Below are 14,940 nucleotides of genomic sequence, written 5' to 3' on the forward strand. Positions count from 1 at the left end.
GATACAGTGTTTTGTATTCTGTACAAAATCAGGTGTGATATGGTTCCTTGTGGCTTAATTCTGGCATAGCGTTCAGTGTGTACTTTACAACACGACTCTCTATGGTGGGTCTCTATGAACATTTCTCAACAGACCTTTCAGTTGTGGGTGCTTTTTGGGTGATCCTATTGTCACTGTTTTATCCTCAGGGATACAGAATTTTGTACTGTGTACAAAATCAGGTGTGATATGGTTCCTTGACGCTTAATTCTGGCTTAGTGTACAGTGTGTGCGAAACAGCTTGACTCTCAATGGTGGGTCTCTGTCGGCGTCCGCCCCCAGGCTTAGCGCTATTATGGAAGAAGCAGAAAAGATGAGACAAAAAGATAGAGTGGAAACGGACACAGGCAGCCTGAGCCTAGGTAGCCCAAGCAACTTGTGCCGCCCAGACAAACTGGACGTCTTTATTTATAGTACAAGAAGACATTACACATGTGTGTTTCATGATACTTCATGGATTGGTTGCTAGGTTACAGACAATAAGAAGCCATTAACAAATCTATAAGAGATTAGTCACACCCAAGGCAAGGTGTATCCCTTGGCAGTAATCCCATCTAGAGTAAATCTCATCTTCCTTTCTAATGCAGAGAACTAGCTGTTAGGTGTGGGGAAGGAGCTAAAGAACTTCTCCATAAGGAGTGAGCCACCACACCCAGAGTAGGCTAAAGAACCTTTCAGATGCAGAGCAGGGATTGGATTTTACTATTTGGGGTCAAGATGTTTCTTGAAGTCCATCAGATGTGTCTGTTGGAACGCCCCTAGTAATTTCCACCCTTGCTCTGTCTGCAGCCAAGGTCAGGGAAAGACAAGTTACAAGGTTCTGCCAAACCCCAAAAGAGCATGTGGTGTTTGCTCAGCACATGTCCCCAGAACACACAATCAGAACTTGTCCCGTCCCTGTTTGGGCGCCAGGTGTCCCGACCCTGGGGGACAGCCGAACAGGTTTCCTGAGTGAAGGAGTGAGAGCTGGGACAAGCCGCGTAGTTTTACAACACGGAGACGACAGTGTCGTCCGTTTATTGTGGGCAGCACAGTACAGCACAGAGACGACGCAGTGTCACAGCTCTTCAGGATCGTCCAGAGACGATGTAGTGTTACAACTCTTCAGGGTCTCCCAGGTCGTCTGGAGACAATGCAGTGTCAGCTCTTCAGGATCTTCAGGGTCGTCTGGAGACTGCGCGGTGTTTCAGCTCTTCAGGCTCTTCAGTCGTTGTCTTCCTGGTCGTCGTCGTCGTCCTGGTCATCGTCTGGCTACTGTGGGCCAGGCATCGTGGTTATATACACTCTGGTGGGTTGTAAACGGTGGGCCGTGATTGGTTGTAAACGGTGGGCCGTGATTGGTTGCTTTTGTACCAATCATGAGGTGCCGGATATGCAAATTTGAGGGATTCCAGTGGCCAATCAGAGCAAGGTTTCGAAGGTCAGGTTTTTTGAAGGGAACCAATCATGACAATTGTTTGCTCTCTGAGGAACCTTGGCAGACTCACTGGTGCACAGCCTCCCACAGAACTCTGAAAGTATTTTGCTTGAACTCATTATATCTTAAAGAGATATTTGTATGTCTGTATGCATATACATATATGATATGTAACATATATTTGATATGTAACAGATAAACTGAATCTAATTATGAGCAAATAAAAGCTAAATCGAAATTGATCCATTTAGATAAATGGAGTGCATGTACATGTGTACATCTATACAAATCATTATACATGTGCAAGTATACTATGAATACATGTACAAGTATACTTATATGTGTAAATCTTTGTATATATACATATGTATATACATGTGCATGTCTAGATTTGCTACCTCCGTCCATTGTAAAGGAAAATAGACAGACTCTGAGTACACTTAGTGACCCAATGATGATCTCTAATAGTAGTTAAGGCTCTTAGATCAAGGTGCAACCAGGATTGGTTTCTGATGAAGCCTGTCTTCCTGGCCTGCAGATGGCTGCCTTCTCTTTGTGTCCTCACATGGCTTTTTCTCTTTGCACCTAGGAAGGAGAAAGATCCCTGTGTGGTATCTCTTCCACACAGTGATTGTGTCACTAAGCTGGCAGGATGGAGTGATAAGGTGTGATCTTAAATCTCATCTGAGAGGTGACATTCCTGGTACAATCTAGTTCTGATATGTACCCTGAAAATGAATATCTTTAGAACTTCAGAAAAAAGCAGAGTGGTAGGCCAGCGGGTAGCATGGAGATTAAGACACTGGGTCCCAGATAGCCAGCTGTGTAGTTTGAGCCTGGATCAGGCAGCTTGAAAAATCACACTGGTCATGTGTGCATGTGGGCTTAAAATCCTGGAGACAGGATTGCAGCATGGCCATCTCCACCATCTCCACACACCCCTTTCTGTCTCTCTCTGACAAGTACACATGCCCTATAGCCAAAACTTAAAAAATAAAGAAAAAGAAAAAGAAAAAGAAAAAGAAAAAGAAAAAGAAAAAGGCAGAGTGGGATTCTAATTCTAGCCTTGTCATAGTTTAGCCATTTAAGTATATCATTTTACTAAATATCTCGGAACCACATTATCCTCTTTTGTAAATGTGCAATTAATCCCAAAATAGTTATGTATAGGACTACATAAGGAATTATAGGCAAAATGCCCATAATCATAGTTTCAATTAGTATGTTCTTCCAGCATAACTTCTGTCCTCTCCCTGAAGTCCTTTACCTATTTACTTCCCGCTTCAAATGTTAGCTCCAAAGACACTTAGGAAGTACAATTCACTATTCTAGGTGCTGGGGATACAGAACGGAACAAGCAGGTCTCTGCTCCCATGCATGGGTAGAGGAAGACTACAGACAAGTATCCAGATGGCTAATCAAGGTCACACCTGCTAGTGCTGACCCCATGAAGAAAATCAAACAGGGTGCCATGTCCATGATCAAGTTTGGATGAGCTGTCAGGGAAGGCCTGGCCAAAGAAGACATCTGGGCTGAGACAGAAGGCAAGGTGGCTCTGGCCATGAGGACCAGTACATGTAGAATTAGTAACTATAAGGAATAGAAAGTTGGAAGAGTAGATCTTACAATATTAAACTCAGGCTGACCCAGTAACCTAGGGAGGTTAAGGGAGCCAGATCCCACATAGGGTTTGAATTCTGGTCCCAGCAGCTTGAAACACATGTCAAGTGCATATACATGTGTGCCTCAAATTTCAATAGGAGGAGAAATGGAGGAAAAGGGGATTGTGACGTGACCATGCCCCATTGGGGGTACTTTTTTCCCTCTCTTTCTCTCTCCCTCTCTCTCAATGGTAAGTACATCTGCCCTCTGGCAATTAGAAAAAAAAATGAAACTTAAGTTATTTTTATTTATTTATTTATTTATTTTTTTTGAGAGGTTTTTGCTATAGGGCATGTGTACTTGCCAGACAGACAGAGAGAGACAGAGAGATAGAAAGCAAGAAATCACCCACCAGGGGGGATGGCCACGCCACAATCCCTTCTCCTCCATTCTTCTCTCAGGATCTTGGGCACGCACGCACACGCGCCCGGCATGAGTTTTAAGCCACCAGGTCCTAGACGCAAACCACGGTCGACTACGTGGGAGTCCAGTGACATAGCCATTGCGCTAACTGCTGGTTCCCTATTTTAAATTATTTTCATTTATTTATTTATTTTTAAATTTGCTGCAAGGCATGTGTGCTCACCAAAGACAGATACAAAGAAAGAGACAGAGAGATAGAGAGAGAGAGAGATATTATAAAGAAAAAAAGTGAGAAACCAAGCCTCCAAGTCTGGAACTCAAATCATGGTTGGCCCTATGGGAGTTCAGCGTCTTAACCACCATGCCACCTGCTGACCTCGTATACAGATATTTTAAATGTTAACAAATTTTTTTTCAAGTCCCTGAAAAGTATATTGTTGGGTCCAGCTGGTGGTGTGGTAGTTAAGACATTGAACATTCCCACGTGGCCAACCACAGTTTGAGTCCTGGACCTGGTGGCTTGCTTTCTCACTTTCCCTGTCTCTCTCTCTGTGTGTCTCTCTCTAGTCAAATTAAAATAAATGAATGAATAAATAAAATTAAAGAATTATTTTTTAAAAAGTATATTGTCAGAAGGAATAAAGTATTGAATATGTGTACAAGTCATTCTTTAGGCAGAAATTAATCCAATTTTTCCATACATGAATACATCATACCAATAGGTGTTTGAGAAACATGGGATCTAGGAGGTTGGGGAAGAAAGGCTGAACATACCAAAGTGTGAGCAAGTGGGGTTTGGGAAAGTCAAGAAAAAGTTCCTTGGATCTGTAGAACAGAGTCATTTAAGTGGCAACTCTTCAGATAAGAGAAAATGCAGCAATTTGACCAAAGCAGGGCATATATTGGGAAAAGAAAAGCAGAGTAAGTCTTGGGCAAGAGTAAAGCCTTCCACTTAACATAAACACTAAAGCTACATCCACCTATCTTCCAAATTTGTCCCTCTTCTAAACACACCCCTCATCCCATACTCAAGCGCAGCATCTATCTCCTGTTTGAAGAAGTTTTAGTAGAAACTCTAAGAAAGCCCCTGTATAGAACTGTGCCTACTTTGTGGAAGAAATCAGGAAAGGAGGACAAAATTCAGACCTCTCTCTCTGACACAATCCTATAGATTTGACAGATGGATAGATGGGTACATAGAATTTAGGAGTCAGAACCAGCAGATGGCATAATGGTTACGTCATTGAACTCCCACATATTCTACTGTGGTACAAGTACCAGACCAGGTGGCTTTAAACTCACACCAGGTGTGTGTGCGTGCATGCCCAAAAACCATGGGAGGATAATGGAGAAGGGATTGTGGTGGGTGATTTCTCATTTTCTGTTTCCCTGCTTCTGTCTCTCTGGTGAGCACATGAGCCCTATAGCAAAAATTCCCCCCACAAAAAACTTTAGGAGTCTAGGGGCCAGCAGGTGGCATGGCACTGGACTTTCATATGGCTGACCGTGGTTTGAGTTCCGGATCTGGCAGCTTGAAAATCAAACTGGGTGCATGTGGATGCTTGGTCAAAATCCCAGGAGGAGAATGGAGGAGGGGATTTCAGCATGGCCATCCCCCCACTCCCCCCCATCCCCCTTCACCTCCTCCCGCCCCACCGAGTGATTTCTTAGTTTCCCTCTTACTGTCTCTGTTCCTCTCAGGGGAAGGCACTTTCCCTATGGCAAAAAAACAAAAACAAAAACAAAACACAACAACAACAACAAAAAACAAAACACAAGGAGTCTAGACAAATAATCATCACACACTGCAGTGTGAAGTGGCACAAAGATTATGAAGCACACCTACCCCATGACCCTGATCTTTATTCCAGTACATAGATAGCAGCAGTCCCACTAAGTGCTATAACACATTGAAGACTTGCAAAACAGTTTAGCTGGTGGAAACAAATATCTTCTTTTTTTGGGGGGAGAGGTTTTTTGCTATAGGGTGCGGATGCTTGTCAGAAAGATAGAGACAGAGAAACAGAAAGCGAGAAATCACCCCCCAAGGGGGATGACCATGCCACAATCCCTTTTCCATCTCCTCTCGGGATCTTGGGCACACATGCACACACTCACCCGGCGTGAGTTTAAGCCACCGGGTCTGGGACTTGAACTGCAGTTGACTACATGGAAATCCAGCGTTACAGCCATTACACCAACTGCTCGTCCCAAGGGAATGAATATCTTAATGGGCTCAAAGGGAGTTAACATACTAATTTCTTGTTTGTTAAAAATTTTGAAGTAAAACAAAGACATGACTTTTTGTGCTTCACAATGCATCTGTAAAATACAGACAAGCAGCCCAGCTGGGTTGGTGCAAGCTTGTAGACACCACTGCCCAGAGGCTGAGGACACTTTTTGGGAAATCTGGGTTCGCTTACACGACCAATCTAAAAAGGCCAGATATGGTGTATACCAATAGTCTAGGTTATTGGGAGATTCAGGTACAACTGTGCAATTTAGTGAAAGGGAGTGTATGGGGAGTACAAAAGTAGGGTGCATTTTTGTGGTCTCAGCTACCTGAGGTCAAGGCAGGAGGAGCAGGCAGGCAGGATGACACTGGAGATTCAGTCAAAACATTTTTCTTTCTCTCATAAAACACAATAACTTTAGCCAAACTAAAAGTAATTAAAACTATTTTTTTTTGGAGAGGGTTTTGCTATAGGGCGTGCGCACTCGCCAGAAAGAGAGAATCAGAGAGACAGAAAGCGAGAAATCACCCCCCAGGGTGGATGGCCACAGCTCAATCCCTTCTCCTCCATTCTCCTCCCGGGATCTTGGGTATGCATGCACACGGGCCCGGCGTGAGTTTAAGCCACCGGGTCCGGGACTCGAACCGCTGTCGACTACCTGGGAATCCAGCGACATAGCCATTACGCTAACTGCTGGCCCCAAAATATTTAAAACTATTAATACTGTGCCCTGGTTGGGCTATTATTGGAATTTCCCCGTTTGCCCCACATGTCTTCTCACGCACTATTTAATAAAGCAGCAGAATTCCACGTCGCTGTCAAGCGGGGAGAAACCGTACTGACCCAGCAGGTTGGGCTCTAGGGCGAGGAGGACTCACGAAGGAATAAAACTTCCTCCGTTTGTGGCTAACGGAGGACCGCGGAGGGTTGTGGGAAATGTAGTCTCGCGCTCCAGTGACGTAATCAGTACCGGACTGAAGAAAGGGCTCTTCCGGTTTCGTCTGCGCTTGTGTTGTTCAGTCCGCTCGCGCCATTTTCGTCGTCTTTCGCAAAGTTCTCTCTTGTTGGCGTCTGTGACTGGATGCTGTGTCCGTGAAGGTTGGCCCTAGGGTGAGAGAGGAGGCCCCCGGGCCTCGGGACACCCAGGGTGGCGGGACTGGTGCCCATCAGCCTAGTGGGAGCTGAGAGCCTCTGGACCTCGGGCCGGCGGGAGCTGAAGTGCAGGTGCGAGCCTCGGACCTGGGCGGGTAGCCAAGACCCGCGGCAAAGTGGGGAGCCACAGGACTGCAGGGGGGCGCCTCGGGTAGCGGGTCCAGTGATTGCTTTGTCAGAAGGTGGTGCGCTGTTAGGCGGGGTGTGTGCACAAAGCCTTGTTCCAGAAGCTCGCCTGACTGGGTGGTCGAATTTAAGATGGCGACGAGGAGGGGGCGTCCGCAGACTGCCGGAGCGTGGGAGGTGTGGGGTGTCAGTTCACATGACAGCTCTCCTAAGGGGGCCTGTTACTAAGCATGTGGCATTCAGTTCAATCGTCTGTAAGGTGAGCCTGTTACCAGAACTAGTGAAATGCTCCCAGTTCACAACAAAGTCTTTGTGCAATGTGTGCAGGCCGAGTCTTACTTTGCGACAGTCCTGTTTATGGGATTTCGTCGTATCTATTAAGTGCAGTTTCCTCCTTCATTTGGTTGCCTCGTTAGCATCCTAGTTGAGCTTACTCAAGACCTAGTTTCTAGGGACAGTGAACTCTGTAAAGGTACTGTTATGGTCCATTTTCTTTGGAATAAAATAGTGTTAGAGTTTGAAGGAGGGTGTCCCATGAATAGGAATCTTATCTGAAAGAACCCACATGACCTTCACCCTCTTGGTACAAGTTCAGAACAGAACCAAAGAGTTCAAGAAGGAAGATCCCAGCTATGCATAGCCCAAGCAGTTATTGATCTTTCTCCCCATGGTGAACAAGATTTTGGTAATACTACCTCCTCTGTAAGCTTTCAGCAGCTGGGTGCTATTGGAAGGTTCGAACCAACTTTAAGATGGCAGAAGTGAGTTGGACTGAAATGGATAGGCAAAGACCTAGAAAAATGTTCCCTATTGAAGGAGTCTTGAAAGTGTGGTCTGTGGTAGAGGAATAACCTGTCACACTTAAAAAATCTGTTCACAGTGCTCTTTAAACACACTCTTATTCTTTCAGAATTGTCGGAGCTCTCTTAAACCTAGTCTAAATTTGGCATCTGTAGGTATACTGATGAGCCCTCTGCCCTGACAGTTATTCCTGGTAGTTCAGGAAGGTTTTGCTGAGGTACTTCTGCCTTATAAGAAAGATGAAAAACTTTGGATTTGAGGAGATAAAGGACTTGCCTTCAAGGGGACATGATATGTAGATACCAGGCATCTTGATTTTTAGGCTAGTGTTTACCCATTTTGCCATAATTAACTCAGAAAATTACTTATGAAAATGTTCTCTGTCTGTAGTTGTTACTAAGCAGAAAGTAAAAGTAACTGGTTCACAAGTACTTATGTCTGATTTTTACATAACACCAATCCTGGACATTTTTTTCTCATAAAACTGGAGTTCTAAAAGTAATATATCAGAACATTATTTATGTAATTATGTAAGTAATAGGTTTTTGTTATTTTCCAATTATTCCCCCTTTTTAAAATAAATTTTGAGTAGGGATTGGGCAGTTTTATATAATAGAATGTTGGGACTAAACAGTGTCTAGTGGAAGCTCTGAAGACTTGCAGAATATTTTGAGGGGAAGCTGTAGGTGGGAACTGTGGAAGACAAAAGAACTCTTAGTAAGATTAGTATGTTGCAAAATTTCTCATTTAATAAATTTAAGAATAGCATTAATATGTTTTAAAGGAGTTCAGAGGGTATCCATACCTGTGTAAAGAGAGGTGAACAATCAGAGAGAGGCAGAATGAGAGAGATGGAGGGTAAGTGAGAAAGCAAGCTGCCAGGTCTGGGACTCAAACTGAGATCGGCCATGTGGGAGTCCAATGTCCCTAACCACCACGCCACCTGTTGGCTGCTTGCTTTAAAATATCTTGTCTTTAATATGCTTACTCCTTTTTATTCCTAATACTTCTGTGGATTATGTGACCTCTAAAGTGTAGTAACAAATGTCCCACTGAATTTCAGTAATCTGGTTCTAAAAATCATAAATTCTGCAGGAAAAATAATAGCGAATTTTTTTTTTAATTTAAAATGAGAAAATAAAATTGCATTACACTTTTACTCCAAATCAGTAAAATGTAAATAAAACAGTATAATGCCTTCATATAAATAACAGGCTCAAGTTATTTATATGATATAAAACACTCAAAACAGTCTTCTAATCTGTAGACAGTGCTTTGATTCATATGGGTTCAACCACGGTGAAGTCAATCCAGTTGATATTTATAGTGCTTTGCAAAATTTCAAACATTTGATTGTGAAGTTCTAATTATTGTAATTTAAGATTGCTCTCCCATTCCCCAAAATGTTAAAAAGTTTGAGTTCCTGAACTCAGATGTATTAGTTTTTGTTGTGTAACACATTTTAAACAAAATCGGCTTTAAAAAGAACCATTTAATTTGATTCTGTTTCTGTGGATCAGCATTTGGGCTGACTCACTTGGGAAGTTCTTATGCTAGTGTTGCCTGGATACATAAAAGGGGATTTAGTCACCTAGTGTCTTAACTGAGTCTGGTTGGTTTACGATAGTTTCATTCAAATGTCCTGTGGTTTATACTGTTGACTATGCCCTATGCCTCCAAGGGATAGCTCTAGACTTTTTCACAATATGACCGTGTTCAGAAAAGCAAGCACCAGTTGGCCAATGCTTTGGGGAACCATTGCTGCAATCTTGTACCACAGAAAAAAACTACAGTATGTACATTTTTTTTACCCTGTATAATTGTAGGTGAAAAATGGTGAGTTGTGATGTATATGCTTTCCACGAAATTTAAATATATGAAAGAAGAGGTATTGCAGTGGAAATACTCATGGGTGCTTGTTTAGTATCCTGTTTATAGGAAAATACTTAATACAAACCAAATAGTTAACATTTCTGTAATGTTAATTTTTAGTAAATGTATTTCTTTCTTTTGACAACATTAATAGTTGCTAAATCGGTTTATAATAATGTATGTTTTCATTAACCCAATAATTATATGACCAATCTATATCAATTCATGTAATTGCATCTTCTGTGGATCTTTCTTGTCACATATTGAGGAGTAAAGGACTTTTCTCCCATAGGGACTTTTTTTGTTCTTTTCCAGATCATGTGTAGAGAGTTTTGAGCAGAAAAATACAGGACCAAGCTATGCCATTTCTCTCATGACTTCACTCCATTCACCTTCTCTCCCAGCTATCTTTCCAGAGCCTTGCATGTGTTTCCAAGAGCAAGAGAAAATGGATAAATGTTTGGTGAGTTGTTTGTTGATTCCTCACTTTTGTTTTACATTGTATTTTATGAGCTTTATAGGGTCCATGAACTAAAATGGAAAAGCAGAAATAAGTAAAACTGAGCATCAGGGAAATACACATAAGTAAGATAAAGTTGGTATGCAGATAGAGACAGATTATAGGGCCTTCAAATTGTCCTAAGTTGAGTATAAATTTGTCTCTGATGTTTCTGATGCTTATCAAAAAGACAGGCCCATCTGTTCCATGATTGGAGTAGAACCTGAGAAGACAGCATGCTAAAAATCCCATGAGCCATGAGACTATCTGGCCTCAAATGCTGAAACATCTTCATTGGTCACATACATGTTGTAATAGAAAGTTTTTCACTAAAAAAATAAAAATCCAGGAAATAACACTAAGCATTCAGCAATCGAAATGGTTACCTAGTGCTCAAGTAAAAGTTGCACAATAACATTTTTCTGGTGTTACTAAAATAGTGTGGTCCTAGACAACTATTAGAAGGCTGTACCTGATTCACAGATAAAATCTGGAATGTCTGGAGGATAGAGGATAACCACAGGTACTTAAGTAACTATTAAGTAACTATTCATGCATTTCCCTCAGCTTCTGTATAAATGCAGCTTAAACAGAACTTTTCCAAGTTATAATTTCTGGCAAATATTCTTACTGCCTGTAACATTTTAATCCACTCAGTGTAGTCTTAGGTCAGTTCTTCAAAAAGTTCTCTAATAATCTAACTCCTATGACTATTCCCTAGTCTTTTCCTTAGTTGAATCTTCTGCCATGTTTGAAACTACCCTACATGGTTTTCTGGAAATCCTCTGATAATATCTTTTGATTCCTTGAATTCTTCTGCTCTTAACCATATTCCTCCAAATATTTCATCCTGAACTGAACCCTTTATTATTTTTTTTCTTTTTATGAATCAGGCAGTTTATTAACCCAGCATCATCTGTCCTAATGCTTCTTGTTGGCAGCTGCCACATGTCTGGCAGTTCTGTCCAGATCTCTCTGTCCCTGAGGTGTCAGTTTGCAGCTCTCATTTTGATCTTTTCCCACCATTTTTAGCCCCTCCAGGGCTTGAAGGACCCGGAGACCACACTCTTGGAGCCTCGGCTGATGTGACTAGGCATGACATTTGTTTCTCTGCTGTCCCTGTAGATCTTGGTCATGGAGCCAACCCCAGCACCGCCCTAGAGATACAGGTGCCATGCTGTGAAAGCAACTTGTGTGTAGAACCAGTTTTCATCATAGGGAGCCAGTTCCTTATGCTTGGCCAGCTTGACAGAATCCACCCATTCAGGGACTTTCAGCTTTCCGGACTTTCTGAGAACGTTGCCAGAGCTCTGACGAACTCCTGCTGGTTCACGTCTTTTACAGTAACTCCAGGCAACATGTGGCCTCCACGCTGCTCCCAGGTAGCATGGTGGTTAAGGTGCTGGACTCCCACATGGCTAACTACAGTTCAAATCCTGGACCTGGAGCCTTGCTTTCTGAACCCCTTCTTATTCTGCAGTTCTCCCAACTGATGTGATCCTCTGTGGTCTGCACTTCTGTGTCTCTACAGCTTGTACTTTTTTCCAGCCTTGACATCAGAGATCTAACTCCCTGTTGAGTGCTTCCTTCTGACTATCATAAAGCACCTCAGGCTCAAAATTCAAAATGAAAAGCACATCCTCCTCTCTTTCCTTACATCTTAGTAACTTTGTCCACTAAAATGGGATATTTTCCCTGAACTCCTTCTCTCTCAGGTTTAGTCTCATCTAATGTCAGCTCCTGCTACTTTTGTTTTTTGTTTTGTTTTATTTTAGTACCTGTAAACAAGAGATGGAGCTGTTGGTGCTTACAAACACAGTAGTTTGTTACACCGGAAATGCCATTCTTGGCAACACCTGGAGTGCGCTCAATGATGAGATTCAGTCCCTCTTGAAGTGCGCATCTGTCCACCACACATGGTAGCACTCAGGAATTAATGAATTATGTTTAAACAGGGGTCAGTGAAAACATATGCAAAGAATAACAACCAGCTTAGAGTTTTATCATTTGTACTTTTGTGTAAATTTATGTCAGTGATTCGATCTATAGATTATTTCTTTTTTAAAGAATTATTTAATTTTATTTATCATTTTTATTTTTAAAAATTTGCTGCAGGGTATGCACACTTACCAGAAAAGACAGAGAGAGGGAAAGTGAGAAAGCAAGCCGCCACGTCTGGGACCCTAACCACAGTTGGCCATTGTGGGAGTCTAATGCCTTAACCACCACACCACTTACTGGCCCTCTATCTATAGCTTTTTATGTATAATTGTTAGCTGATAATTCAAAAATACCATTAGGTAACACTTTCGGTATTCTTCCCAGATGACCCCTGAGTTGATGAGTTAAATACCCTTTTAATTTCCATGATAGGGCACACAGTAGTCATCTGAATTTGGAATTGTCTTTTTGAGGAGTTTTTTTTTTTTTTTTTTTTTTAAATTTCTGATTCAGTCACCTTAAGTAATTACAGTTCTGTTTAACTGTTCTATTTTTCATGATTTAATATTGTAGCTCATCTGAAATTTATGTTTCACCTAGGTTGTCCAATTTTGAGCATACAGTTGTTCCTTCTTTTTCATAATCATTTTTATTTCTGTGACATCAGTTATATTGTCACCTCTTTCATTTATGCTTTTAGTATTTGAGTCTTTTCTTTTCTCTCATTAATCTAGCAGAGACTTTTTAAAGTCTATTGATCTTCTAAGAAACCAACTCAGTATGATCAGTTTTTTTCTTTTTCTTTTTAAAAGACTTATTTATTTTATGTATTTATTCTTTTATTTTAATTTGACCAGAGAGAGAGGGAAATTGAAAAAGCAAGCCACCAGGTCTGGGATTTGAACCATGGTTGGCCATGTGGGAGTGTCCAGCACCCTAACCGCCACGCCACCTGCTGACTCCCAGGTTTTTTCTTTATGTCTTAAACTCTTATTTATTACTTCTCTATATTATTTTTTCTGCTTGGTTTCTTTTCTTTCTTTCTTTTTTTTTTTTTTTTAAGGAAGCAACGATTAGGTTTATTTGCATGTGCCAGGTAACATCCTATGTGCATTGCTACAAAAATTGTGTTATCACTTTAATGTGGAATTCTTAGGAAATGCTGGCTTGGTCAGCTTTAGAAATTGAATGCCTTGAATGGTTGGATGTCACAAAGAGCAAAATTCTAAGAAACTGTGGAGATCTGCTCTTGTGTTCTTTACTAGTTCCCGATCTTTGACTTCCAAGTTCTGGCCCTTTCAAACCTATTTTTGGCATTTCTGAAATCAAGAATAGCCTGAGAAATCTCTTCATTGGTGTTCATCACAAACGGATCATATTGGACAACTGGTTCTCTTAATGGCTCTCCAGCAATTAAGACAAAGTGGCTTCTCTCAGGATCCTTGTTCTCCACCTGGACACTGTCACCCTCCCCGAGCACTGCAGTGTGATGAGGTTCTATTTTCTGTTGTGCAGCATCAGGCCCAATATACACGTCTCCAGATATGGTATAAATAAAGCTTGTCCACCCTTTAGGAATGGATTGACAATGCTTTGCTCCTTGATCCAATTTGAAGTCTAGATATAAGGTTGGTGTGGAGTGTAAACCTTGGACTTTATTCCCAGGGCTTCTCCCGAAATGACAGCAACTGTCACACCATCCTTACTGGGCTTAGGGATTTCCTCACTTTTCAGTTCCTGGTACTGAGGTTCTACCATCTTCTCTGAGCTCCTCATTAACCCATAGTTGTAGGCCATGGGCGGGTTCCTCTGTACAAGGCATTTCGGCGTGCAGAATGCCCCTGCCTGCTGTCATCCACTGCAGGTCTCCTGGGTTCAGTTTACCAACAGAAGTCTCATGGGCCATGCTGCCCCCTTCCAGGAGGTAAGACACTGTTTCAAAACCTCAATGTGGGTGGTCAGGAAATCCACCTGGTCTACTTCCTTTAAATTCATCAAACAGTAAAAATGGATCCAGATTTTTTAACTCAGGTCTCCTAATACTCCTGTGGACCCGTGCGCCAACCCCTTCCGACTGTTCCCGGCTGAGCACTGAGAGAGTAACCCTCTTGGAGGACCCCATGTTGAAGTCTAAAGAGAGAGTATTCCGAGGCTGAGGCGGCGGCCGCTGCAGCAGCACCTGGAGCTTCTGCGTCGGCGGAGGACGCGGGAGCCGGCCCTGAGTGCGAGGGAGGCCGGTTATGACCACGCCAATCCAGTCGCCTCACCGTGACTCAGCACTTCGCAGCCAGCTTCAGGGAGGCGCGGCTTGGTTTCTCATTAGCATCTTTTTTTCCTAGTTTCTTGAGCTGTCAAGTTAGGTAATTGATGTGACATCTTAGTTCTTTTTTAATGTAGTCATCTTCAACGATAAGTTTTCCTCTTAGCACTGATTTTGCTAAATGTTCAAAGTATCTTGCCATAAGGGAAATGCACATTAAAACCACAATGAGAGGGAACCAGCAGTTAATGTAATGGCTATGTCGCTGGACTCCCACGTAGTCGACCGCTTCGTGTCCCGGACCCGGTGGCTTAAAACTCATGCCGGGCGTGTGTGCCTGCGTGCCCAAGATCCCGAGAGGAGAATGGAGGAGAAGGGATTGTGGCGTGACCATTCCCCCTGGGGGGTGATTTCTCGCTTTCTGTCTCTATGTCTCTCTCTGTCTGTCTGGCGAGCGCATGGGCCCTATAGTGAAAAACCTCTCCAAAAAAAAAAACACAATGAGATACCATTTAATCCCAGTTAGAATGATTGGGATTAAAAAAAAATAAAGAACAATGAGTGCTGGAGAGGC

General features: G+C 42.4%; 1 protein-coding gene and 2 pseudogenes across 3 annotated transcripts in view; 1 reads left to right on the plus strand and 2 right to left on the minus strand.

The window, feature by feature from the left end:
* The first annotated feature begins 6,699 nt into the window (after positions 1-6,699).
* The window catches only part of LOC102495415 (zinc finger protein 717), a 29,279-nt gene continuing 21,038 nt past the window's right edge, over positions 6,700-14,940 (plus strand). For all 3 annotated transcript variants that reach the window (XR_003547128.1, XR_003547129.1, XM_027766580.1), the window contains exons 1-2: positions 6,700-6,939; positions 9,982-10,129. Coding sequence is in view for 1 of the 3 variants with exons in the window: in XM_027766580.1 (XP_027622381.1) it covers positions 10,040-10,129 (90 nt within the window). In the remaining 2 variants the exon portion in view is untranslated. The remainder of the gene's footprint in view (positions 6,940-9,981; positions 10,130-14,940) is intronic.
* LOC106733352 (40S ribosomal protein S19 pseudogene) lies at positions 10,136-12,270 on the minus strand (annotated as a pseudogene).
* Positions 13,163-14,228, minus strand: LOC102494602 (pirin pseudogene; annotated as a pseudogene).

Source organism: Tupaia chinensis, unplaced genomic scaffold (genome assembly GCF_000334495.1).
Source record: "Tupaia chinensis unplaced genomic scaffold, TupChi_1.0 Scaffold143594_1, whole genome shotgun sequence".
Taxonomy (NCBI): Eukaryota; Metazoa; Chordata; class Mammalia; order Scandentia; family Tupaiidae; genus Tupaia; species Tupaia belangeri.